The 27,755-nt window shown below is 43.9% G+C and overlaps 2 protein-coding genes across 4 annotated transcripts in view; one reads left to right on the forward strand and one right to left on the reverse strand.

The window, feature by feature from the left end:
- Positions 1-27,755, reverse strand: part of ARHGAP1 (Rho GTPase activating protein 1) — a 66,570-nt gene that overhangs the window by 28,509 nt on the left and 10,306 nt on the right. For 2 of the 3 annotated variants that reach the window (XM_014070602.2, XM_087720384.1), the window contains exon 1: positions 1,792-1,947. The exons of the other annotated variant lie outside the window; for it this stretch is intronic. The gene's annotated coding sequence lies outside the window, so the exon portion shown is untranslated. Of the gene's footprint in view, positions 1-1,791; positions 1,948-27,755 lie in introns of those variants that run through there. 3 annotated transcript variants of the gene reach the window in all.
- Positions 1,971-26,950, forward strand: ZNF408 (zinc finger protein 408). Its single transcript, XM_014070593.2, has 5 exons — positions 1,971-2,071; positions 2,199-2,393; positions 5,517-5,578; positions 17,113-17,417; positions 19,237-26,950. The coding sequence occupies exons 2-5, from the start codon at positions 2,214-2,216 to the stop codon at positions 20,889-20,891; spliced, it is 2,202 nt and encodes a 733-aa protein (XP_013926068.2). The 5' UTR covers positions 1,971-2,071; positions 2,199-2,213; the 3' UTR covers positions 20,892-26,950.

Consider the following 27,755-nt stretch of genomic DNA (forward strand, 5'->3'; position numbering starts at 1 on the left):
TCTCACCTTAGTATCTTTAGATAAGTGGACTTCAACGCCCAAAATTCTTAAAGTCCCTATATCTTAAAGATGCTAAGATTGAGAAATAATGTCTAAGAGAATCCCCATACATATACTTTAATGTACTTTTATATATTAAGCATGTGTAGGAAGTCAACACATGTATATGTGGGAATGGCAGCTCAAGAAATTATACTTAAATTTCTGGTGCTCATGAATTTCTGTCTTTAGCTTATGAAGATTTTTTTATTTCCTGTATTCAATAACCCCCAACAAAGCAATAAAATAAAGTTACATACATTTCTTTTTGCAACTCCAGCACTACCATTATAATAAAATCCACTGAAACTTTGCAGCAATAGTTGAGATACTAAAGAAAAATAATTTAGCTTGCCCAACCAGAGGTACAGTGTAATTCAAGGAGAAAAAAAGGCAGGTTAACCCAAGATGATCCCCCTGCTTCACGACTTTCAATTTAAATCAAACAAGATCCATTGACTGTATGACACAATCTGCTGAATCAGGTTAGTTTGAAAAATGCCACGCCTTTCTGCCATAACATAAGTTCTCTGAACTTGTTGAACAATTCTACTGGCTCAGCCAATTTGATTCTGGTGATACTACAGCAAATCCAACAACTGGAAAAAAATCGCATTAATAACTTACATGCCTATCACTACTACTAAATCATTCCTGGCCTTCCTTTTTTTTTTTTTTTTTACTGAAAATCCAATACACTTGAAAGAATTTCAGCTACAGTACACTTGTACTTTATTTTGATTGTTATTCAACACAATCAATGCCATACAAATGAATATACAACATAAAAATCTTCAGAAGTCAGGTAGAATACTCACTTAAAACGAACCCTCCTTGAAAATTTCCAAACTAATTCTGCTATACTATACAATACTGTACTATGCAGCTGTGTTTGTTTACTGAATCTCTCTGTCCAACTTCATCCACATACAGACCACATCCATCTATGCATCATCACACAATTTCCACCTTTTTCACAGGTCAGGGAAACCCCTGCAATTTTGACTATTAGCATATCAAGCTGATCAGTACAAACTAATATTAAGACAATGCCTATAGTCAGAATGACTTGATTCAAATCCTCTAGTTCGCTTTTAGCAACTTCTCCCTCCCTAAGTATTACCTTACTTAGTTAGCATAATTCTTTCTAAACAGTAACAAATCTATCATCACATTACACTAAGCCATTATGTTACATTACACTAAGCCATGATGTTTGGTTTTGCCTACGTGTGAATCCGGGTTCTATGGTTGCATTAATCGCAGATGATGGCTTAAAACAATATCAAATTCAACCAGTTGTGGTTTACATAACAAAATATGGGGAAGCCAATGATAGGTTGTGTCTGCTAAGACGATCACAACTCTGCAATAACAAAAGCAGGATGTTCCTCTGAAAACAATCCTCGGTGCTATAAAGTAAAGTTAAGAGAAGGAAGTTGATGGGAGAAATGTTTTCCCACCTGTACATTTCACTCAAACCCTTAGCAGAAGGCTGAGGAATAAAATAAAGTACATTAAAAAGGGAAAGGGGATGCCCAAAACAGAGTTGAGGGGACGCCTGCGCCTGACCGAAGTGACAAGGTGGGAAAAGAAAGGCAGAAGTTCAATGCAGAGGCTCCGTGCCTTGGACTCCGGCCAAGGAGCTCCCAAAACATGAGCCCTCCCACCGCGAAGACGAAGCGAGAACATTCCCGCCGACGAAGGAACCCCTCCCCCACCTCACAATTCCACCCTCACAACCCTCGTTACCTCGAAACAGGGGCGCGCGCTCGAATCCGCCGTCGATCTCATGTAGGGGGAAAAAAAACCTCTCCGCTTCCGATTCTGACCATGCGCGTTCGCAGCGCTCACCCAGCAGCCGCTCCCGCTTGTCAAACTACCTTCGCAAACATCCGACTCTGAACCGGAAAACGAACCCGTTTCCATAGAAACCCCTTTCCTCCCGCGCTTAACGTCAGGCGTGTGAAAGGAATACTTGCCCGGGTGCAAACCGAGGCTCGTGGAGTGGGCCGTTCCGCTTCCTAATAGGGTGCGAGAAAGGCGCGGGCTTAAGCCGGGGTTTTCTTATCCGTGTGTTTGTGTGTGTGTGTGTGTGTGTGTGTGTGTGTGTTGTGTGGGGGCCGTAGTTTGCTGCGCTGACCGTCCTTTTCTTGCAGGTCAACCTTCTGAATATGCACGGCAAGTTTCCCTTCTGCCCGGCGTGGCACCTTCCTCGGGGACTGGCCCTGGGACCGTCGCTGTCCTCGGAGAAGGGTCTGGGAGTATGGTGTGTGGGGCACGCTCTGGAGCCGGGAATGTCGCTACTTCTTGGGCCGCAGGTCGAAGAACAAAAGGCGGCCGCTTCCTTGTCGGTGAGCTTCAGACAGCGGGCAAGAGCTACATGTAGAAATAGGCCTGAAACTCGCCGTGGTGCCCTCGTCCCTGTCCCTGCTGACTCTATAGGTCGACCAGGTGGATATCTGGGTCTAGACGCCTGAATCCAGAGGCCCAGTTTGATGTAGTGGGGAAGGTGCTGGCTTAGAAACCAAGATACTGGGAATTGTGGGCTCCTATTAGGCATGAAAGCCAGCTGGGTGACTCAGCCCAACTTACCTCGCAGGTTTGTTGTAGGGAAAAAATAGGGGCAGGATTATTAGGTATGTTTGCTGCCTTGGTTTATAATAAGAAAGCAGCATAAAAAATATGATAATGCCCAGGAGCCCTCTCTGTGGGAGATGGGTGGCTAAGAAATAGGAAATAATAAATGCATAAAATGGTAATAACATCCCTTTTGGCAAAAGATGATTCAGCCTGTCGTATCAGTGGACGTGTGCTCTCCCAACTTTCCTGGTTTAAATTTGTAGTTATGGAAAGCCTAGTCTGCTGTGATTTTATTTGAGAAAATGTTGACTAGAAAATATTTCAGAATATATATATATATATATAGCTTCCAGATATGTTGTGCATTGCACTTGATTGCCAAGGAAAAGTAGATAAAGAAGCTTAATGCCAGAAATTTCAGGACAGAAAAATGGAAGCACATATTCATACATAAATAAATCACTATAGAATTCATATAGCTTAATGTCTATGGAGCCTCTCAATCATCCAGGTTATGATTATCCCAAAGGTGCTTTTCAAAAGGCAGCTGGACTTTCTTGGGGTTTTTTTCTTTGAAAACATTTCTCTTCTCAGCTAAGAAGCTTCTTTCAGTTATAGCTGAATGGTGGGGAAAGGAAGGATTTATGTTCCTTAGTAGTCATCTAGAATATAAATTCTTCCTTTTCCTACCATTCAGACAGAACTGAAGAAGCTTCTTTAATGAGAAGTGAAACATTTTCAAGGAAAAAACCAAGAAAGTCCAGTTGCCTTTTGAAAAGCACCTTTGGGATAACATATAACTTAGATTACTTTTGAATGTTAGACAAATTATTAGAAAGCCTAAATAACTAATAGTCATAATAGCTACATACTGTCTACAATTCAGAGAAAGAGCTATTGTTAGGGTGGAACCTCAAAACATTGTCAATGACCTCATCTGTAATTTTCCTGTAGGTATGTTGGCAGGGGCATTCTAAGAAACAAGATGCTGGCTAAATTGTATCTGTATTTTTCTCTATCACACACCAACATAGCAATAGCAATAGCAGTTAAACTTATATACCGCTTCATAGGGCTTTCAGCCCTCTCTAAGCGGTTTACAGAGTCAGCATATTGCCCCCAACAATCCAGGTCCTCATTTTACCCACCTCGGAAGGTGGAAGGCTGAGTCAACCTTGAGCCGGTGAGATATACATATATTCTCCCTCCCCATGAGCACTCCTGGTTCTGGTTTTACATTCTTCATTAATTCATTCCTAGTCTATTTTTATAGAAATCTTGAACAAGGTTAGATAATGTTATTTACTTCCAATTGCGATCCAAGTTAACGTTTGTTAACGTATATTGAAAATGTCAGTGAAATAATTATGAATATTATTCCATGTATGCAATGCTTTCCTTACCATATATATATCCACACACTATATATTAAAATTCAATTTACATCTAGCACAAAATATGCATACATTTTAATACATTCAAGACAAATCATATTTTGTTTTAATCTACCCAGCTTTTATTTAAAATATGTTACAGTGAATATCTTGCCTTAAATAATTTGCTGGGAGCTATTATCTAAACAAAGTCTTGACATTCCAGCTTGTCAGTGAGCACTGACTGCATATCTTTCTATGGATAACTTAATAATAACAGATTTCCTGGATTAATAATGCATTAATGCTCTCAGTTGTAAGCTAGTTATAAAAGCTGGGTATCCAAAATACATTAAGCTAAAAGGTTGCTGGCATTGCTGAAAAATACACACTTAAATGTTTAGTTCAGTTTCCTACAGTTAAATGAACTATTAGTTTTTGGTAAACATACAGAATACATGAAACCGTAATGTTTTTTTAGATTTCGTTTATATTGTTTAGAAAACAATAAGTTCATTAATGCTGTAAAAATCTGCTAAATATGATTTGAATTGCAATAGTTTTATTCCCTAATCAGTAATTGTTATGAAGGCCAGACTATGGCAAATTATAAACTATAATGTGAGAGCTTAGTTATATGAACAACCATAGAAAGAATTGATGGATTAAACTGTGTTGTAGCAGGATAGTTACAGTTAGTCATCAACTTACAATGGATCGCTTAGGGTTTATTCAAAATTATGATGGACCCACTTTGAGGGTACTTACAACCCAGATTAGAAATTTGGCTGGTCGGGTGCTCAGCAACTGGATCACTTTTATGGCTATTGGTATAGTCACGTGAATGCATTTTTGCATAAAACTGACATTTAGGTCCAGTTGTTTAGCAAATGATTGATTCACTTTACGACCATGGCATTTGCTAAACAACTGCCATAAAACAAATACAATTGGATTGATCATGATTTTATGACTGTCACAATTTATGACCATGATGGACGAGCTCCATTGGAGTTGACCTGCAACTATTTTCTACTGCACCATTTTTGCATTTGAAGCAAGAACTTTGAATACAATGAGTACAAATATTCCTTGACTTAACAGGTATTCATTTAGCCACTGTTCGAAGGTCCAGTGATACTTTAAAAAATGATAACCAGTCCTTGCATTGGCAACCGTGCCAACATCCCTATAGTCATGTGATCACAATTCGGGCTCTTAGCAACTTGCATGCATTTATGATAGTTGTAGCATCCCAGGGTCATATGATCACCATTTGCAACCTGACCCGCTGGTTTAGGATAAGCAAAATCTATATGAGAAGCCAGATTCACTTAACAAGTGAATGATTCACTTAACAATTTCAATGTTTCATTTAACAAATGTGCCAAAAAGGCTGCAAAATTGGGTGTAACTCAAAATTGAGTGTTTAGTATGTTAGCTTAATTGTGTGAATTGATCTATGGGTCAAAGAAACAGCTGCAAATTTGAGACCTTCGCACACCTTGCTTTCCATTACAGGCATGTCCATTAGCCAGCTGGAAAGAGGCATCTGCTTGCAATGGAATATCCAGCTGGAGGAGGTGAGAACAAATTAATTTTAAATTTTCTCAGAAACTTCCACCTAGGCCGGGGTGGGTTTGGGGAGGACAATTAATTTTCACAAGGGGCCACATGAGAAACTGGTACTGTTGTGGAGGGCCGCTGCCGCTCTACCCCAGATATCAATGCCTCTTCCATACCAACATTAATGCGGTGGGCCAGACAGGAACAGCCCACAGGCTGAATGTGCCCTGCAGGTCATAAAATGTCCAGGTCAGTTCTATGGTAATCTAATAGACTATAACAATTCAAATAATAGTGACCATTTTAAGATTATTTCATGTAATTTGTTTTTTTATTTATTTTTAAGATGACTTGATATTTATTTTATTTATAATCAAGTTGAAAGTGATTCATTCAGACCTTAATATCAAGTACTGTACTACAAATTCTTTGATGTGGTAATATACACAAATTAGTGATCATATGAATGACCTCACACATTTGAAGCCGGGAACTAAACATAAAACAATCACTGATATGTCCATTTTTATGTGTGCCTGGAATCAACTTGCAGTCAAACATCTTTATCCACAGTTAACTTTGAATTTTCTAAATATTGCTTTATAACTTGAATAGCTGGGGAACCTCTCTGACTGGTGTTTAATAAAGTTAAAAAAAGTCAAGAGAGTGAGATAAGTTATATGTTTAGGTAAGCGTAACCGTAAATAAATAATTGATAGATTATAAATAGATATCGTATTAATGCTGTAGAAATTCAGCTTTCAATAGCAACAAGAGATTTCCTTCATTTCTGGCATCTTTATTGCTGATTAGCTGATTAACTCTTTTTTTTTGTCTTGCTCTCTTAGAACTTTTTCCTGATAATAAAATTGGCTACAATAGATATATAACAAATGCAGCAAGGTTATGTAGACTGACTGTGGTTTAATTATCTTGTGTTGCAAAAGCTATATACTAAGCCTCTTATTCTAAATGGCTTCAACTTATTTTACTAGACCCTTTAAATCCCCAGTTTACTTGATGAGATAATGTTTATCAGAAAATCTAGATAATTTTTAAACCATTAATCAGTTCTAGTAGAAATTGGCTGTATTTAGCTAGTCACTGCTACTCTTTGTGAAAGTATGCTCATTTTTGAGTAGACAATACGTTAACTAAAAATAACATTTCCCCATAAAGTATCTGTCAGGTACCATGCATTTTCTACAAATTGCTCGGATATCCAAGCAACTTAGAAGATGAAATACTTTTCAGATAATGCAAACTCTGGCAATTGCACATAGAAATGAAAAGTAAAGATGCAGCAACATTTTTAATTATAATTTTAATCATACACAATTCTAATAAAACTTATTAATCAGCTAAGAATTTTTTAATACTTGACATAAATATGAGCGGATAAAACTTTTAAGAGATTACAACCCAGTGAAAATAATGAAAATAATCCATTAAATGAAAATAATGTATTTAAGAGCACAGCATACATGCTAGATAAAATTTGAAAACAAATACAGTAATGAAAGGAAAAAATGGAATTGTCTCTGGCATAAGTGATTAGGAAGACTATAACAGATAGGGAGCTGTGAAGGAAGGAATGTGGTTTGCTTTTAGTAGCAATGTCCACCAAAATAAGCAGGGGTGAGATTCTACCAGTTTGGGCCGATTCAGGCATGCCGGTAGCTCCGAAGATCATCTGAGCATCAGGTGGGCCCACCCGCCTGCCCCCGGGTTATACTTACTTTTATTTCCTTGTTTTTGAACCCATCTGATCAGCGAGGCAAAGTGGATTGCCACACCTCAGCTGTTTTCCTGTCAACTGCGCAAGAGCGCATGAAGTGAACTGGTTGTTAAACCGGTAGGATGCCACCCCTGAAAATAAGTATCTATAAAGGCAGATGAGAAATTCTAATCTTCATGCAAGACATAGACAAGTACAGGAAGTCACATTTTATGATTTCTGTACCGTATTTTCACCCATATAACCCGCCCACGCAAATAACCCGCCCACGTGAATAACCTGCAGATTTTCAAGATCGTGTAAAATGTTTCCCGTATACCCCGCCCACTTACATAACCCGCAACGAGTAAGCCGTCGGCAAACATTACATTAGCGCTATTCCATCGGACCTACCCATTAAAACCAATCGGAGGAGAAAGCCTGGGCGAGCTGGGGAGGGGTTGGAGGAACTCAACTCAAGGGAGAGATCTTGAAATTCAATAGAAAAAAAAATGCTTGGGTTTCGGGACGCCTTCGTGAAAACCCCACCCCTGGCTATGGGCGAAGCGACCAGGAAGAAGCAGGAGGTGAGAGGAAGCCCGGATTCTGCAGCCCCTCGCCTTCTCTGGGCTTGGAAGTCTGGCAGGAAGGGAAGGGGAGCAGGCGGCGGTGGGGCTGTGGCTCCGTTTTCACACACACACACCCCTCCCTTCTTCTGCTTTGCTCTGTGAAAGGGCTTCACTGCCGAAGCATTTTGGTTTAAAAAAAAAAACACCGTCCCTTTCTCTCTCCAGTTAACAGGGCCAACCCAAGTGGTGCATTTTATCTGGGAGACGCCACGCAACGAGGGAATCTCCTTTTGGGGGGGGTGAGACGCTGACAGAAAAAGGGCAAGCAGTGGCCGTGTGAGGCGGCCTTGAGAGCTCCAAACGACCTACCGTACTGGCTGGCGAGGTTAGTTCTCTAAAGGCCGTTGAAAGTTCCGGGGAAACCCCTTTTTCCGCCCTCGGAGCCCCCGGTGCTTCCTCAACCCCCCCACACTTTTTCCTCTTTGGTTCACCCCACCCCCGCCCTCAAGGGCCCGGGACTCTGGGAAAGTGTGCAGCTGGGGGGTTGGGGAGGAGAGAGCGTCTACCGTTCCTCACGGGAGGCACTTCGAGCCCCACCATATCTGAGAGGCTCTTAGTCGTCGGTGTGGGAGAGGAGAGAAAGGTTAAAATGTTTTTGAAACATAAAAAGAATCCTTTGTGGGCAAACTTAAAGCTGCTGGGCTGCACGGGCTTGCTGTAAATTGAGGGCATGTTTTGCCTTTATTTATTTTGCCGCCTCCCCTTCCCTTCCTCGGAGGGGAACGCTCGGAGCAAAAGGGACCCCCGCCTCGTTAAAGCCGCATCCGACGCTTCACCTACAAACGATCCCGATTCTCCCGCGTCCTTCCTTCCTTCCCTCCCTTCAATGTACCGTACTCTTCCTATAAAGAGAAGGGAAGCGTGAACAAACTCCGGGCAGGAGATGGGCTCGCATAGAGGTACCAGAAGTTTAACCGTTTCACCTAAGCCACAGCTCGTCCTCTCTTGGGACAGCCTTCCGCCGACATTAAAACGATGCGTGAACTTGCGAAAAACTGTGGCAGGCACGGAAGGGAGGGAGGGAGCGAAAAAAGAAGTGAGAAACGGATATTTTCTCCCTCTCGTGAAGGGGGTAGGATCTGGTGCTTTCCGGCTCGGGCTCCTTTTCTCCCTTTTCCTGCTTGGGTTTCGGGATGCCTTCGTGAAAACTCCACCCCTGGCTATGGGCGAAGCGACCAGGAAGAAGCAGGAGGTGGGAGGAAGCCCGGATTCTGCAGCCCCTCGCCTTCTCTGGGCTTGGAAGTCCGGCAGGAAGGGAAGGGGAGCAGGCGGCGGCGCGGCTGTGGCTCCGTTTTCACACACACACACCCCTCCCTTCTTCTGCTTTGCTCTGTGAAAGGGCTTCACTGCCGAAGCATTTTGGTTTACAAAAAAAAACACCGTCTCTTTCTCTCTCCAGTTAACAGGGCCAACCCAAGTGGTGCATTTTATCTGGGAGACCACACACACACACACACACACAAACACAGACACACACATGACACGTGCGGCAGGAGGAGCGGCGTCCTCCGCGCTCTCGGCTGCCACAAACGCCACGCAACGAGGGAATCTCCTTTTGGGGGGGGGTGAGGCGGGCGAGAGAGCATCTACCGTTCCTCACGGGAGGCACCGCCGTATCTGAGAGGCTCTTAGTCGCCGAGCGGAGAAAGCACCATTATACATACCGATCTGTTTTACATTCCGCAAGCTAAGATACCCTTCCAACTCTTGTTACTGTTTACTGTTTACTTTTATCTCCCTGCTTTGGGAAACAGGTTTGCTTGTTGCCTTTTTTTCAAAACTCGAAACTATTTCTTGGCCAGTCGGTTGGTTGACAGAACCAAAAGCGTTGAAGTTCTTCACTTGGATCATTCTCATCCAGATCGACTTGGCTTTGGGGATCACGCAGCTTCTTGACCTATTTTGGACACCATGGCTACGTCGCCCCTTTCCGCCTGCGGCGTTGAGCCTCCAAGACCCCCCAAGAAAACCCGAAGCTGGGTTAAACCACCCAAAGACCCGCCCGCCTCATCTTCCCCTTGTTTACACCCGGAGAGCTGACTGCAGGGGAACCAGATCGGAATCCGTGCGGTTTCCTTGCGCCTAGCGCGCAGGCTCGCCTCTTGGGCATGCTCATTAATAGCGAAGAAGCCCCGCGTGCTGAAGAAGCGAGGCTGTGGGAAAGTTACTCGATGGCGCTAGCAATCTTTCAAACGAGCAGCTGGGATCGAGCGCGTTGAGGGGCCGCTTGAGCTACCGCGGATCGGGCCAGACGATCCGGCAACAGAGCCAGCCGCCTTCTATTGAAGAGGGAAGAGAAGTGACGGATCCCACTCCCCTCCAAAAGACACACACGATCCGATCCTCGCTCCTCTCTGCTTCCCTCTCCTTCCAGAGGAGGGTACTCGGGTCTGCCGCTTGGCAGAGACGGGTCCTTTGCGGGCGTACCTCGGCCAGCTTGCAAGCCGTCCACGCAGCTTTGGCACCCGCGCAAACCCAAGGAGATTACAGCCGGCAATCCAGCCACAACCAACCTCCCCACCCTCGAAGAGAAGGAAGCTCGGGGGAAAGCGAGCCGCCTGCAGTTCTCTCGCCCCTTCGCCCCTGTAAAGCATTTTGGTTTACAAAAAAAAACACCGTCCCTTTCTCTCTCCAGAGAAGGGAGAGAAACACCGTCCCTTTCCCCCGAGCTTCCTTCTCTTCGAGGGTGGGGAGGTTGGTTGTGGCTGGATTGCTGGCTGTAATCTCCTTGGGTTCTTCTCCTCCCACTCTCTCCTCCCACTCTCCTTGGCTCCCTGCCAGAAGGGAGCAAAAAAAGAAGCCAGAAACGGCGAAGGGGGGAGGGATCTGGTGCTTTCTCCGCTCCTTTGTTATTTTTTTGCTCCCTTCTGGCAGGCGAGAGAGCATCTACCGTTCCTCACGGGAGGCACCGCCGTATCTGAGAGGCTCTTAGTCGCCGAGCGGAGAAAGCACCAGAAGGGAGCAAAAAAATAACAAAGGAGAAAGCACCAGATCCTCCCCCCGTCACGAGAGGGAGAAATCCGTTGTTATTTTTTTGCTCCCTTCTGGTGCTTTCTCCGCTCGGCGACTAAGAGCCTCTCAGATATGGCGGTGCCTCCCGTGAGGAACGGTAGATGCTATCTCGCCTGCCAGAAGGGAGCAAAAAAATAACAAAGGAGCGGAGAAAGCACCAGATCCCTCCCCCCTTCGCCGTTTCTGGCTTCTTTTTTTGCTCCCTTCTGGCAGGGAGCCAAGGAGAGTGGGAGGAGAGAGTGGGAGGAGAGAGTGGGAGGAGAAGAACCCAAGGAGATTACAGCCGGCAATCCAGCCACAACCAACCTCCCCACCCTCGAAGAGAAGGAAGCTCGGGGGAAAGGGACGGTGTTTCTCTCCCTTCTCTGGAGAGAGAAAGGGACGGTGTTTTTTTTTGTAAACCAAAATGCTTTACAGGGGCGAAGGGGCGAGAGAACTGCAGGCGGCTCGCTTTCCCCCGAGCTTCCTTCTCTTCGAGGGTGGGGAGGTTGGTTGTGGCTGGATTGCCGGCTGTAATCTCCTTGGGTTTGCGCGGGTGCCAAAGCTGCGTGGACGGCTTGCAAGCTGGCCGAGGTACGCCCGCAAAGGACCCGTCTCTGCCAAGCGGCAGACCCGAGTACCCTCCTCTGGAAGGAGAGGGAAGCAGAGAGGAGCGAGGATCGGATCGTGTGTGTCTTTTGGAGGGGAGCGGGATCCGTCACTTCTCTTCCCTCTTCTATAGAAGGCGGCTGGCTCTGTTGCCGGATCGTCTTGCCCGATCCGCGGTAGCTCAAGCGGCCCCTCAACGCGCTCGATCCCAGCTGCTCGTTTGAAAGATTGCTAGCGCCATCGAGTAACTTTCCCACAGCCTCGCTTCTTCAGCGCGCGGGGCTTCTTCGCTATTAATGAGCATGCCCAAGAGGCGAGCCTGCGTGCTAGGCGCAAGGAAACCGCACGGATTCCGATCTGGTTCCCCTGCAGTCAGCTCTCCGGGTGTAAACAAGGGGAAGATGAGGCGGGCGGGTCTTTGGGTGGTTTAACCCAGCTTCGGGTTTTCTTGGGGGGTCTTGGAGGCTCAACGCCGCAGGCGGAAAGGGGCGACGTAGCCATTGTGTCCAAAATAGGTCAAGAAGCTGCGTGATCCCCAAAGCCAAGTCGATCTGGATGAGAATGATCCAAGTGAAGAACTTCAACGCTTTTGGTTCTGTCAACCAACCGACTGGCCAAGAAATAGTTTCGAGTTTTGAAAAAAAGGCAACAAGCAAACCTGTTTCCCAAAGCAGGGAGATAAAAGTAAACAGTAAACAGTAACAAGAGTTGGAAGGGTATCTTAGCTTGCGGAATGTAAAACAGATCGGTATGTATAATGGTGCTTTCTCCGCTCGGCGACTAAGAGCCTCTCAGATACGGCGGTGCCTCCCGTGAGGAACGGTAGATGCTCTCTCGCCCGCCTCACCCCCCCAAAAGGAGATTCCCTCGTTGCGTGGCGTTTGTGGCAGCCGAGAGCGCGGAGGACGCCGCTCCTCCTGCCGCACGTGTCGTGTGTGTGTCTGTGTGTGTGTGTGTGTGTGTGGTCTCCCAGATAAAATGCACCACTTGGGTTGGCCCTGTTAACTGGAGAGAGAAAGAGACGGTGTTTTTTTTTGTAAACCAAAATGCTTCGGCAGTGAAGCCCTTTCACAGAGCAAAGCAGAAGAAGGGAGGGGTGTGTGTGTGTGAAAACGGAGCCACAGCCGCGCCGCCGCCTGCTCCCCTTCCCTTCCTGCCGGACTTCCAAGCCCAGAGAAGGCGAGGGGCTGCAGAATCCGGGCTTTCTCCCACCTCCTGCTTCTTCTGGGGCTTTTGGCCATAGCCAGGGGTGGGGTTTTCACGAAGGCGTCCCGAAACCCAAGCAGGAAAAGGGAGAAAAGGAGCCCGAGCCGGAAAGCACCAGATCCTACCCCCTTCACGAGAGGGAGAAAATATCCGTTTCTCGCTTCTTTTTTCGCTCCCTCCCTCCCTTCTGTGCCTGCCACAGTTTTTCGCAAGTTCACGCATCGTTTTAATGTCGGCGGAAGGCTGTCCCAAGAGAGGACGAGCTGTGGCTTAGGTGAAACGGTTAAACTTCTGGTACCTCTACGCGAGCCCATCTCCTGCCCGGAGTTTGTTCACGCTTCCCTTCTCTTTATAGGAAGAGTACGGTACATTGAAGGGAGGGAAGGAAGGAAGGACGCGGGAGAATCGGGATCGTTTGTAGGTGAAGCGTCGGATGCGGCTTTAACGAGGCGGGGGTCCCTTTTGCTCCGAGCGTTCCCCTCCGAGGAAGGGAAGGGGAGGCGGCAAAATAAATAAAGGCAAAACATGCCCTCAATTTACAGCAAGCCCGTGCAGCCCAGCAGCTTTAAGTTTGCCCACAAAGGATTCTTTTTATGTTTCAAAAACATTTTAACCTTTCTCTCCTCTCCCACACCGACGACTAAGAGCCTCTCAGATACGGTGGGGCTCGAAGTGCCTCCCGTGAGGAACGGTAGACGCTCTCTCCTCCCCAACCCCCCAGCTGCACACTTTCCCAGAGTCCCGGGCCCTTGAGGGCGGGGGTGGGGTGAACCAAAGAGGAAAAAGTGTGGGGGGTTGAGGAAGCACCGGGGGCTCCGAGGGCGGAAAAAGGGGTTTCCCCGGAACTTTCAACGGCCTTTAGAGAACTAACCTCGCCAGCCAGTACGGTAGGTCGTTTGGAGCTCTCAAGGCCGCCTCACACGGCCACTGCTTGCCCTTTTTCTGTCAGCGTCTCACCCCCCCCAAAAGGAGATTCCCTCGTTGCGTGGCGTCTCCCAGATAAAATGCACCACTTGGGTTGGCCCTGTTAACTGGAGAGAGAAAGGGACGGTGTTTTTTTTTTTAAACCAAAATGCTTCGGCAGTGAAGCCCTTTCACAGAGCAAAGCAGAAGAAGGGAGGGGTGTGTGTGTGTGTGAAAACGGAGCCACAGCCCCACCGCCGCCTGCTCCCCTTCCCTTCCTGCCAGACTTCCAAGCCCAGAGAAGGCGAGGGGCTGCAGAATCCGGGCTTCCTCTCACCTCCTGCTTCTTCCTGGTCGCTTCGCCCATAGCCAGGGGTGGGGTTTTCACGAAGGCGTCCCGAAACCCAAGCAGGAAAAGGGAGAAAAGGAGCCCGAGCCGCCGAGCCAGCCCACTGCCGCGAGGAAAGTGGTGGTCCCAAGCTCTCCCTTTACCAGTAGTTAATCTGTGTAAAATATTTTACGTATACCCCGCCCACTTTTATACCCCGCAGGGGGGCGCTGTGCATGTAAAAAACGCATATAACCCGCGGGTTATATGGGTGAAAATACGGTAATTGTTTCTGTAGCTGTTTAAAATAGCAATTTCTGTGTTCCATTTATTCATTAGATTTCTCCTTAGCCATTAATTCTTTTAAAATACTATTTATATCTTTGAAAAAAGGATTAGGTTAGGCATACTTCAGTATGCCATCATCAGCTCTATATCTATATAGTTAGTAATCTTTGAGTTCCTTTTTGTAATTCTGGGACAGAAGTTGTAAATACTGTATATAACCGTGATGGCAAACCTAAGGCACAGGTGCCACAGGTGGCACCCAGAGCCCTTTCTGCGGGCACTGCAGCCACTGCCCCAGCCCAGCACTACTGCGCATGCACGCACAGCTCCCACTGGCCAGCTGGTCTTCGGGTCTCACATGCAGGGGTGGGGCGCATGCATGGGGGTACTCACATTGCATTTTGGGGCTTTCGGAACATTTTTTTTGCATGCTTTCAGCACACGACAAAAAGGTTAACCATCACTGGTATATAATAAGCTCTTTATGGGCAAGATTGAAACCAAATAATGGTCACAAGTACAGAGATTTAGCCTCAACTTTTAAAAACTGATACTCCATATTTACATCCATGATAAAACATTATTATTTAATTACTTTCTTTGTCCAACTATAATACAGATATATGAAATAATAGATATATGCTTTAGCTTGAATTTGAAACAAGTACTATCACTAAAAGTTTCCCTTGTGAATTTTTGTATGGAATATTAATGTTTAATTTTAATAATTTTGTATGAGTATTACGTTGTTTTAATTTTGAAATATATTAAGGGCAAAGTGGTCAATCAGCAGTCCACTAACTTTTTTAAAAAAAATATTTTTTAAAAAAACATTACAATTAATGCACTGATAACAATAGGTAACAAACATCCAAACATATGTAGATTCTAAAACTCTTAAAAGAAGACATATATGCTTAGTATAGATTTACAAATACAGAATGAAACAAAATATTTTAACATTGGACATATTGAAGGATATTTTTGAATGGTGATCTCTGAAGATGAGTGTCCACTTCTATAGACTGACTGTATTTGATATAGAAGTTGGACAAATTTTACCTGACATGATTAAGATTGAATTGAAAGTGGATTTTAAAATGACAAGTTACAAGAATGACATGGAAAAAGATATTACACTGGATATTCAAAAGAAACCAGGTGATGTCTTTTTTGTATATAATTTGTATTAAAAGTTTTAAACAAGAAAATAAACACTTAACAACTATTATAAAGTAAGAAAAAAGAAATAAAAGTGCAAGAAAAAAAGTTGAAGAAAAATGGGGAAAAGATATCAAAATTGACTTGCAATATTTTTCATAGCAGTAATTAGATATATATTTTAATCTCTCCCTCCTTATAGTTATATTATAGTGCTCTTCTTTCTATAATCTATTGTTATCATCAAAACTATAATTCATAAGTTTTTTTTTTCATTTTTATGCAGAATGTCCATAAGAGGCTTCCAATGAACAATAAATCTAGATAATGTATTTAATCAAAAAGGTTTATCAATTTCAGCAAATATGTCAAATTTTCCCCCTAAATTTTTTATAGTTGGTAAATTACACAAGCTGCTTTTCAATATAATACAGCATTAAAGTATTGTTCAGATTCTTCCTTGAATTCATCAAGAAAAATACCATATTTTTTGGAATATAAGACGCACCTAGATTTTGGAGAGGAAAACAAGGGAAAATATCTGCCTCTGCCGCCCAGCAATTTGCCTTCTTGCAACAAACAGTACAAACAATATACACTGTTTGTAGTATTATATTTCAGACTATACTTGTACAGATACTGTTAAAATTGATGTGCTTTCTGGAAGTATAGTTATTCTCTGCTGTTTAAAAGAATAGCACTTTTTAAAACAATAGCATTGGGCCTCTTCAGATCAAGCATTTATTTTAAAAAGCTTCTTCATTTTGTTAAGTTGTCTAGAATAATAATAAAGCAGTCTTTAAAAAACAAGTCTAATAATTTGAACTTCTATAGGCATTTATAGTTGTCGATTTACCTCCTTACAGCAAACAGCCTGATTAGCACCAAAAAAAAAAAAAATCTGCCTCTGCCTCCCAGCAATTTGCCTGGTAGAGCAAACAGTAAGTTTCACTTTCAATTTCTTCTGATCATCAGCTATTTCAGGCTGCAGAGATTGCTGTAGTTTATTGAAGCCTCCACAAGCCCCCATTTGCCACAAAGAGGTAAATTGCTAGGAGGTAGAGGCCAAAGTGTTTGGGCCAGTGGGTGGGTGGGGCTACATTCAATGTATAAGACGCACCCAAATTTTCACCCTCTTTTAGGGGGGGAAATGTGCGCCTTATACTCTGGAAAATACGATAATCCATTCTCAAAACATAGATGCAGTTTTATCTATTTGCATGGTGTCATGTTGCCATTCTCTCACTTAGTGAAGTCTTTATCCTCTCCCAAAATAACATCAAGACCCATCCTTTTTTTAATTAATGAAGAGGCAATGTATGGGCATGTGTATTTGTTGTTGAATATGATTTTTCTGTGAGTGTTGTGGATTGATCCATGGGATCATCAATATCTGGAAGGGAGTTAAAATATTATATATTCGATTAACATACAATTAGATTCGTTTCCCAATATTACCAGAAAAAGGAAGAAAAGATTCCTGTCCTAAATTTCTTAGAGGGTTGAGCTAAAGTGCTAAGGATAGGAGTTAGTGCACATGGGTTTTCTATAATCCTAGTCAAATAAATTCAGAGAAAGTATGTAGATGGCCATTTCCAGATACTGTATTATTTAATAAATGTGCTGTGCTCTTAAGGGTTTGGTTTTTTTTTGGAGGGATGGGGGTCGAATGATATTGTATCTTGCACCAAAATGAATATTTAACACTATGTTTTGTAGCCTGGTGAAGCAAAGCCGTGTTGAAGATGAAGCCAATGTAATATTAGAATGGATCAACGGGGAACTGCACATCAAAGTCTGCTGTCCTGTTGATGTGGGCAGTGAACTGCTATGCTGGTTAACTGAATCACAGGACAGTCCTACTTGTCTGAAAAATAATATCCTAGCTCATACCTCAGATGGGGAACTTGATACAGAAAAGAAAACACTGCAAAAAATGCCAGCAATAACCACAACCAAGACCAGAGATTTAGAAGATGAAACTTTGCTGCAAAAAGATGATATTGTCCAGGATTCCTCTGCAGGTACTGTACATGGTTTAGAAATCTTGAACTTAGAAAGCAGTATCATACATCATTCTGACAAATCAAATAGGAAATGAAATATACAGTTAGTGCTCCCCTTACAACCACAGTTGGGCCCAAAATCTTGGTTATTGAGCAAAGCGGTCATTAAGCAAGATGCCATGTGACTGCTTTGCTCAACAACTACAATTGCGGTTGTTAAAAAGAGCTCCAGGGAAGGGACATAAGTCCAGATGTGATGGGACAGGGAGAGGACACGGACTACCTACCACACCCGAGAAGCCCAGGCTCTCTGCCCCAGCAAGGAGAACAATTACAAGAATGACGACATTCACTAATATTTTCACCAGATTTGAAGTCAGTTCCTCAAGGGCACTAAGGAGTGTCAACCTCTGGAAATCTTAATTCTGAAAGGTTCAAAATGCTGGAATTTGCTAGTATTGAGGCTTCCTCACTGAAGGGGCAGAAATGCTAGTGAACTTCAGTGTTTTGCACAGGGGGTGTGGGGTAAGAAAATTCCTTGGCGTGCTGGGGAAATGGACCTCAAATCCAATATCCCTTCCACAATTCCCCAGCCCATTTCCTGATTAACTTTGTGAAGAAGTTTACAGAAGAGGTAAATGGCAGGTTACTTAAACAGGTTTTCAAGTGACATCATGTGACAGGGCTAGGCCAGCATATTTTACTTCGCAGGTCATAAAGTGCCCTCCCAAGGCTGACATGACTGCAAAGAGTCTAAACAGCTTGTTGTAAGTCAACAACTGGCTGTAAAATTACTTTATTTCTGATAACAAGATTTTAAAGTAAATATCTGAGATCTTAAAGTAAAGAATTCACTCTCACATTCTATTCATAGGAAGTTTTGAAAAGTGCCTCTTTTGAATTGTTGTAAGGACTTGATCTATAGCCATCTATCTGAAATGGTATAGGATTTCCTGCCTAGGCAGGGAGTTGGACTAGAAGACCTCCAAGGTCCCTTCCAACTCTGCTATTGTATTGTATTTTATTGTATTGTATTGATGGTATATTATATACCATTACATAATTATATTATATACCAGTAATTTTATAAAGTAGATTCTTGAGTTGTCTCTTATTTTTGAACAAACTAAGATTATTGAAAATATTTAAATGAAAATCTGATAAACCTTTCAAGCTGAATGCTCCATTTTCTGTATTTTTATTTATTTTACAAATGGTACTCTAATGGATAGCATTATGAAGCCCACAAAGAGTCATTTGCAAATAGGCTTTCCTAGTTATTATTCTTTAATTTTCACTAGTAATTTCAAAGCACAATGTTTTTCCATTCAGTAGCTCAGTTTCAGAGATTGGGAGCTGAGTCTGAGAATATTTATACTTTGCCTAGGACTGCTGAGCAGATAGACTTGCTGAGTAGAAGTCATGCTAGTTTTCCTTACTGAATTTGATTCAGTAACTCTGGCCAATGCAGTTGTACAAGCAGCAATTTATTATGCTGCTATATCTCATGAAGTATGTTACTATAATGCAGAATATGTTATAAATATCTATCTGTACAATTATACTACAAAGGAAAGCTAATTTGGTGCAGTAGTTAGGGTACCAGGCTAGAAACCAGAAGAATGCAAATTCTAGTCCTGCTTTAGCCATGAAAGCTGGCTTGGTGACTTTGTTCCAACCACTCTGTCTTAATCCATGATGTCAAGCTCAGGTGGCAAACTGGTTGGTAAATTCTTATCACAACCATGGTATGGAATTAATAAGTTTTACTCTAAAGTGACTATAACTAGTTGATGTTTTGTTAAGAGAGCTAACAGTTCCTGATTCAATTCTTCAGGTATTGCTGGTATGTCCAAGTTTGCAGAGTTGAAGGACAGAGCCTGTTGCGTTTCTATGTTGAATAAGAAGCTACAGATGGAACAGATTCTTGGATTAGATGTCAATCTCAAGAAAAACAGTAGAACTTCTTCCTTGCAAATTGAACAATTGAATACCAAAATAAAGAGTAGAAATAATAAACTTTTAAATAAACATCCTGTTTCCAAGGATGATGAAGGCAAAGAAGATTCTCAGGAACAGCAGATGGTTGAGAAAAAGTTGGCTACAACATTGACTGAAATCTGTTCAAACCCAACACCACGCAGTGTAGTTTGCATCAGTGCCATTTTGACTGATAATGTAGAGCCATTAAGGAAAGAATCCTGTGCTGAAAGAATTCCGAATGGATATCTTCCAAGTAGACCCAAAGACAGGGCAGAAAATCCTAGACAAGAGGAACAGTCACATAGATACAAGCCTGATGATTCCGCTCACACGGAATCAAGCACTAAAAGACAACACAGGTGTAAAGAGTGTGGGAAAGCCTTCCTTCAGCTCTGCCACCTGAAAAAACATCATTTTGTGCACACTGGTCACAAACCATTCTTGTGCACAGAATGTGGCAAGAACTATAGTTCAGAAGAGAGTTTCAGAGCGCATGTGCTGGGACACAGCGGGGTACGACCTTTTCCCTGCCCACAGTGCCACAAAACTTATGGCACCAAGCGTGATCTTCAAGAACATCAGGTGTTGCATACAGGCCAGCGTCCCTATGTCTGTCCAGATTGTGGAAAATCATTTGCCCGTCGACCTTCCCTTCGTATCCATCGCAAGACACATCAAGTTAAACAGCCAAGCTCTACCACATCTTCTACCTACCAATGTGTGATATGTGGACGGCACCTGGCCAATCCAGGATCACTGCGGAACCACATGCGCCTGCACACAGGGGAACGTCCTTATACTTGTCCATACTGTCCCAAATCATTCCGTCAGCAAGGCAATCTACGTGGGCATCTTAGGTTACATACAGGGGAGCGTCCTTTCCATTGCCATTTCTGTGGAGATGCCTTCCCACAGCGTCCTGAGCTGCTCCGTCATCTGATTTCCCACACAGGTGAGGCTTATCTGTGCACAGTATGTGGGAAAGCACTACGTGATCCCCACACATTGCGAGCTCATGAACGCTTGCATACAGGGGAGCGGCCTTTCCGCTGCCATCTTTGTCCCAAATCCTATCCTTTAGCAACAAAACTCCGACGTCATCAGAAAGCCCATCATGGTGACAAGCCCCATCAGTATAACGTTTGTGGCATAGACTACAGCCTCCCTCAGAAACTTCAGCGCCACAAGCTTGAGGACAAAGACAATATAGTCAATGATTCATCCAAATCTGACATTAAATATCTCAAGGATACTGCCATTTCAGAGCAGCCTGCTGTGCACGCACTGAGTGTGGCAGAGCCTGGCAGGAAAGCAGAAGTCTTCATCTCCAACACTAAGTACATTTCAGCACAAGACGGCTCTGCCCAGCACAAAGATGTCATTGAGGTTGCTGAGGAAGAATGTATCATTGTGCAGGAGCAGGCTTCCCCCAGTAACATGTTTATTCTTCAAGAGGGTGTTGGTTTTAGTGCTGTGGCAGAAGTCATTGAGGTAGAATTGGGAAGCTGAGCATTGCCTTTATTTTGGATTATCTGGAATGTATGTATTTTATTTATTTAGAGAATTGATACAGCTGCCCATTCATTTTCAATGACTCTAGGTGGCTTACAAAAAATTAAAAACCCAATGTACAAAGAATAAAAACAATAATCTACCACCCCACTCTGGCAACAACAAACAAGTAACAAGCAATTTGCTTTTTCTATAATTGTGAAAGGGCAGCATGATGTCTTAAAAGCACAGAATGCTAGAGAAGTGCAGGTACAGTTAAGTCTTCAATTTACAATTGCAATGAAGCATAGCATCAAAAATCTTAACGGACTGGTTTGGACAAAACTGAGCAGCACTTTTTCGTGCGGCTGTTGATAAAAATAGGATCACCAACATGATTGCCAACGTCCAATGACGGATATGGCACAAAAAGAAGAAGAATGAAGCCTGCCCGTTATAGTTGGAAGTTGTGTCCATAGCCATCCAGCCCCGATTAGACTGGGTGCATGATGTGGTTTTCTTTTAATCTGTGTTTCCTCGTTTTTTAACTTTCTACTTTTAAAATTTACTTGTTGTAAGCTGCCCGGAGTCCTTCAGGATTGGGCGGCCTATAAATTCATTAAATGAAATGAAATAAGTGGAGGACTATCTGCATTTGACTTCAAATTTGGCTGAATTATCAATATCAGTGCCTAGAACCTTTATGATTGAATTGGATGCTAGGTTCAGTGAATAGACCAGAAGTTATTTATTAAAAATGTTCACTAACTAACCTTTTACGCACAGTCAATATTGGTTTAAATTGAGCGAGGACTGTTTGTATCTATTTGCAGTTCTTTAGAAGAAAACAGTGGTAATGCACATAAGCATTGATCGGGTGGTTCTCCTAGGCGCTGCTTGGAGTGTCCAAGCATGGGTTAACTTCAGCTTGCTGCCCAAGGACTGGGTTTAAATCTTTAGTGTAGCCACGCATCCTGCTCCCTTTGGAGGTCAGTTTGAAAACCTCAGTCGCCCTAAAAGAATGTATTTGGGATTTCCAGTCCTTGGATAGCAAGCTGGATTTCTCCTAATTGGATTAGTGTAGAAGACCTAGGCTTTTTTGTTTTTACCATTGAACAAGAGTTTCCTTCGTCTAATTGCCTTCCTCACGTGCGGACCAGGCTGCTGGGAGCATTACAGCCTCTCTCGTTTTCACGAGGCTCTGGCAGCACCAGGAGGCTTGTTAGAGGCCGCTGACAAGCCTTGGGGTCAGGTAGGGAAGTCAGGAACCCTGCAATACGTCAGAAGACCCCTCTTAGCTCATGAGGCTCTACTGAGCACTCCAGATCACCAACGGCAGCCCGGTGTCACTCCAAAGGCACGGCGGCCATTTTGGGAGAGAGAAAAAAGCGCACACTTTAAATCCAAGCCACTTTTTTTCTTGTTCACTGCTGCAGCCTGGTCCCTTAGATGATCGGTGCTGGGAGAGGTGCTGGTTAAGTGGCCTTGCTCTGGGTCTCCAGACAGGCCTCCCCCTCCCCCGAAGATCTTGATTGGTGGCCACAAGATGTTTGACTTTCTGGGCCATTCCTTGTCCTTTATTAACAGCGTGGATCTGCAGCACCCTGAGGAGTTCTATTGGCGCCATTTTGTTGTTGCATTCCCTGCCGGGCAGTTATCTCAGAGATTCATCTCATCTTGGAACTCTACTTATTCCAAGCAACCTCATGGCCAGCAAGAGTGTGGAGAAGGCTGCAGATCAGGCAGGGCCTACCATCAACAAGCGCAGCAAGCCCAACCCTGTGGCCAAGGGTGCCAGTGCAGCATGCCCCACTAAAGGGAAGTAGCCTAGAACAAAGAGAGGGTCCAAGGCACAGGAGAGGCTGGCTGACAGACGCCAGAGAGCCCTAGAAAAGCAATTTCAAAAGGCTCAAGGCAACCAAGGTCTTGAAAAGGATCTCTCTCCACCTGCTGAGGTTCCTGCTGACCCCTCCATTTTAGATCCTCATCCAGATGAACCCAATCTGGGGTAGAGGAGGTTGATTTTGGGTTCTCCCCCAACCCCTTTAGGGCCTCTCCCAGGTCTTTAGCTTTATCCCTAGAGGAGGAATATTTGGAGGAGGCCGATTCCCTGTTGGAGGAGGAAATTCCTCTTTCTGGGTCTGTAGCAAGGGCATTTTCCCAGAACGCAAACTGACAGGGTCTCCCCTTCGACCTCCTCAGCCGTCAGTGAAGCATCTGATATAGAGGAGGGCTGTCAAGATGCCCCAGATTTGTCAGACGACGAGAATCCGACCCCCGACGTTCCCACATTCTCGGGTTTGTTCAGGTCCTCCATGTTCCGGGCCATTCTTACCAGTGCTAGGGCCTCTTCTATTCAAATGGGGCTTCCCGCCCAATCAGATAAGAATTCTACCAATCAGGGCAATAAGCCAACAGATGGAATTCAGGATCTAGGTGCAGAACTGTTCAAAGAGACCACTCCCCCTATTCAGTGCCAATGGGCCCAGCCAGGCTCCATGGCAAATCCAAGTGGGGTGGATAAGAAACTGTATTCTATGGAGGCCTCTGGAGGATATCTTGAAGCTTCCTCAGGTGGACGACCCCATAGTGTCCCTAACCTCAAATTCGTCTCTCCCAGCTGACCTGCTGGAAGGACTCAAGGCTGAGTACAAGAGGGCAGAGAAGGCCTGTCACAAGACTCACATGACCACAGTGTGGGCCATAAAGGCTTCCTCTTCCTACTTTGGTAGGTAGGCATTATTTTGGCTGCATAAATTGCTGCCCAGTCTCCTGGCTAGCGACGTTAGGTCGCGCCAGGATGTCAACAAAATAATCGCGGCAGTCGAGTATTCAGCCGACGCTTCGCTTAACGCCACCAAATTCTCAGACAGGGCCCTTGCCTCCAATGTGACCTCACGTCGCCTGCTGTGGCTTCGTCACTGGCAGGTGGACATGAAGGTGAAGTGGAAGCTTGCTTCCGCTCCCTTCAAGGGAGGCAAGCTCTTTGGGGAGGCCTTGGACTCCTTTTTAATTGAGTCCAAGGATAAGCATAAGACCTTGCCGGCTGTTAACAAAGAAGCCGGACCAGAAAGGGCAACAGTTTTTTCATAGGCAGCCTTTTTCATAACACAGATGCCCCTTCTACATCAGGGGGCTACTCCAGACCTTACACCCAGACGCAGGATCACCCCCACAAGAGGTCTTCCTTCAGAGACAAGAATAGGCAGCAAAGGAATTGCAGGTCTTTCCAAAGGGTATATTCCAACCACTCCTTTTGTCGGACTAAGTGACCGACAATGGTCCCCTCCCATAGGGAGCTGAATACAAATGTATGCCAACCAATGGGAGGAGACAACAACGGATGCTTGGGTGCTGAACACAGTCCATTACGGTCTAGCCTTAGAGTTTCTTTCGATACCTCCACGGAGATTCCTCCCTTGGCCCCCTTCCCAAATCGTCCCGCAAACGCCAGATGATACAGGCAGAGATCAAACATTTGCTAGACATAGCGGCCATAAAGCAGGATCCTCTTCCTGGTTCCCAAGGCATTGAGTGTGTGTGTGAAGGCAATATTGGACCTTAGGAAGCTCAACATCTATCTAGCGTACAAGCACTTCAAGATGCAATCGCTAAAGACCATCTTGGGTTGCATCAGGCAGGGCGATCTCATGACATCGATTGACCTGAAGGAGGCGCATTGCGAGTTCTTGAGGTTCCAGTTCGCAAACCATCATTACCAGTACAAGGCCCTCCCCTTTGGCCTCTCATTGACACCAAGGACATTCACAAAGCTCCTGGCCTCCATCGTGACTCTCTCCCAATTGCTGGGGAAACTAGTCTTGTGCATAGGGGTCCCTTGGGCTCGAATGCACACACGGGAGCTCCAGTGGTTCTTACTCCCGGTTCAGCGGCGCAAAGCCAGCAACTCCAAGAGGATAGTCAATGTTTCTCCCAGAGTCATCCGATCACTCAGATGGTGGCAGTTGCCAGCTCTGCATCAAGGTCTCCTCTTCAAGGATCCAGACCGTCTGGTTGTAACAACGGATGCCAGCCTGTATGGCTGAAATGCCCATTTTCAAACTCAGGTGACATAGGGCAGATGGTCACCAGGGGAGCTTGCCCACAAAATAAATTGGCTGGAGCTCAGGGCAGCCAGGCTGGTATTTAGCCATTTCCGCCACCAGATATCCGGCGCACAGATCCTAATAATGACGGAGAACATTGCTACCAAGGCGTACATAAACCATCAGGGAGGCACTTGATCGAAGGCCCTGATGGACTTAACCTCCTCATTTTTCAAACTGACCTCCAAAGGGAGCAGGAGGCGTAGCTACACTAAAGCTTTAAACTCAGTCCTTGGGCAGCAAGCTGAAGTTAACCCATGCTTGGACATTCCCGCAGTGCCCAGAGAACGACCACTCTAGGAAATTAAAAGAGTAGTAGAGAACAATAGCACCATCTTACTTCCTATTAAGCAGATGCTTTGTTACTAAACACTTTCAAAATGTCCTCCACATATCTAAAGATTTATCTTTTTAAAAATTGTCTCTGAAAATTATTGACTTCCCATTGTTATAAGCATTACATGAAGTCTGTATTATAAGCTGTTGTGGATCTCTGAGGCAATAAGATTTAGAACTCCAATGCAGAGTAGCTGGTCTGTATTTTTAGCTGTTCCAGGAACTGGTCCAACATTTTGCATGTAACAAATATTGACACAGCTGTAAGTCTTCTTCCTTTGCTTTGGTATACCACTTGCTCTTTGAGCTTAGTAACTGAAGTTACATTGAGGTGTATCACTCATGCTGATCTTAAGTACTAAGTGGTGCTTGCTGACAGATATGGGGGCATTCTGATCATTGCTTTTTAACTGATGTTATTGGTCAGCTTTGCACATAAGGGTCTGCTAGGATTTACTACAGACTCTAATTTTTACAGAGAGTGCTGGTAAGCATGTAAGCTATATGAAGGAGCTGTTTTAGGTGACATAATTGTATAACTTGTATGACCTGTTGCTGACAAATCCTCACCAGCTTCTAGTAAAAAAAAATCTAAATGCCTTTAGATATTTTATTAAATATCTTGCCAAATTACAGAAGTTAAATCAACTAGTTTGCCATTTACTGAGTCTTCCTTTCCCCATTTGAATAATACAATTCTGTTTATCTTTCTCTAATCTTTCAAGCCTCTTCCTGTTCTCCAAGAGTCTTTAAATGGTATAGTAAATTCTAGATTAATTCAATCAGTTCCTTCAACACCATGGGATTTAATTCATTTGGCCTTGGAATCTTAAATTCATTCAAGATAGCAAGTAGATTTTTACTCTAACATTCTCAGTCCTGAATTTTATCACCCTTCCCCATTTCTTCAATCAAGTGGAGAGACAAAAGTTGTAAAATAATCCCATCCTCTCTCTATATATCCTTTTATTACTTTCCCATGCAAAAAATAATAATAGTAGCCTTCTTGATTCTTTTTTTCATTTCTGATGTACTCCCCTCAGAAACATTGCATTTTGTATTCCTCACTAACCTCATGTTATTATTTGAGTTTTAAATCCCAGCTCCATCCTAAAGCTTGGGCTATAACTTGTACTCCTCACTAACCCCTGCTTACTTTTTCTTTACATCATCTTTCTTAGCCTATCGGTGAACCTACTGTTCATCTAGACCAGGAGTGTCAAACTCACGTTATCACGTCAGCTTCACATGACGTATTGGGACATTTTTCCCCTTCGCTAAACCAGGCGTGGCCAAAGCGTGATGCATCCAGCCCGGGAGTTTGACAACCCTGATCTAGACAGACTTGTTTTTTTCTCAATTTTACTTATGGGGATTATTGGTATCTGTTTATCTCCCATGCCTTTTGAGCTTGTTTACTTTTGAGGATTTTCAACTATGGTTGTTGCTCAATTTTGACCTAAGTTCATTAAACACTATACATAACTTGCTTTTCTCAGAGTTTTGAACTTGAACATCACGTTTCTCTAGTTTTCTTTTTTCTTTTGGTCAAGATTTGGTCCAGTTAATTGAACTTGCTTCTTTAGGTCTCTGAAAAAAATGAAATTGTCTGCAAATAAACTAGAAACCTTTGGATCTCATATTTTTATTTGAGTTAGAATCCAGACAATCTGCTTCATACTGAGCCCTCTGAAGCTTTTGTGCAACTACCTTCACAACCAGTTTCCCCCAAAAGCCAGTTAGATACAGGGCAAAAATTGTCCAATATAGAGGGGTTCAATAATGGCTTTTTGAGGACGAGGTGAATGAAGAGGTAGAGATTAATAACTCCCTGACTTGAAGAATTTACCACCGCCAGAATCCACTCACACAACATCCCTGGGCCATCTTAACAAGCCAGGAAGGGCAAAATCTAAAGAACAGGTGGCTGAATTCACCTAAAGCTTCTGTCCACTTCATCAGGCTCAACAGGTTCAAACCATTCCAAACATCTCTGGATTAGCAACTAGGCCAACATCCAACTATGAGTAAATGTGAGCAAACGTCTAACTGATGTTGAACAAATTCTTCCACGAAACCATGAAGGAAGTTCTCTGAGCCCCCTCAAGCCAAGAAGGCAATGTGTCACCTGAAACAGCCGCAGGATAGCAATAAAGAGAAGTACTGGTGCTTCATCACCCTTACCACCACAAGGTAGGCTTTAATAGCAGCTCTAATCTGTCCAATTAAGTTTTTTTTCCCTTTATAGAATGCCACCAAAGCTCTAGATTTTTCTTCTGTCATTTCATCTGCCATGACCATGGAAAATGTCGAATCCACCCAGGAAATATAAGTGCAATCTGATTTAAAGCCACCTGTTTACTTCAAGTGGCAACCAAGGCTTTGAATTGATGCAATAACAACTCCCAGCTCCCTCTAAAACCCATCAGGGTTCATTGGT

Source organism: Thamnophis sirtalis, unplaced genomic scaffold, assembly GCF_051295495.1.
Source record: "Thamnophis sirtalis isolate CommonGarterSnake01/CBP01778 unplaced genomic scaffold, rThaSir2_p1.2 scaffold_1, whole genome shotgun sequence".
In the NCBI taxonomy this organism is placed as follows: domain Eukaryota; kingdom Metazoa; phylum Chordata; class Lepidosauria; order Squamata; family Natricidae; genus Thamnophis; species Thamnophis sirtalis.

What these genes read in the sequence shown, in the direction of transcription:
- ZNF408 (XM_014070593.2), top strand. Translation starts at nt 2,214, where the DNA reads ATGCACGGCAAGTTTCCCTTCTGCCCGGCGTGGCACCTTCCTCGGGGA. An exon ending in AGGCGGCCGCTTCCTTGTCG is followed by an intron (nt 2,394 to 5,516) that starts GTGAGCTTCAGA and finishes TTTCCATTACAG; the next exon opens with GCATGTCCATTAGCCAGCTG. An exon ending in GGAATATCCAGCTGGAGGAG is followed by an intron (nt 5,579 to 17,112) that starts GTGAGAACAAAT and finishes TATGTTTTGTAG; the next exon opens with CCTGGTGAAGCAAAGCCGTG.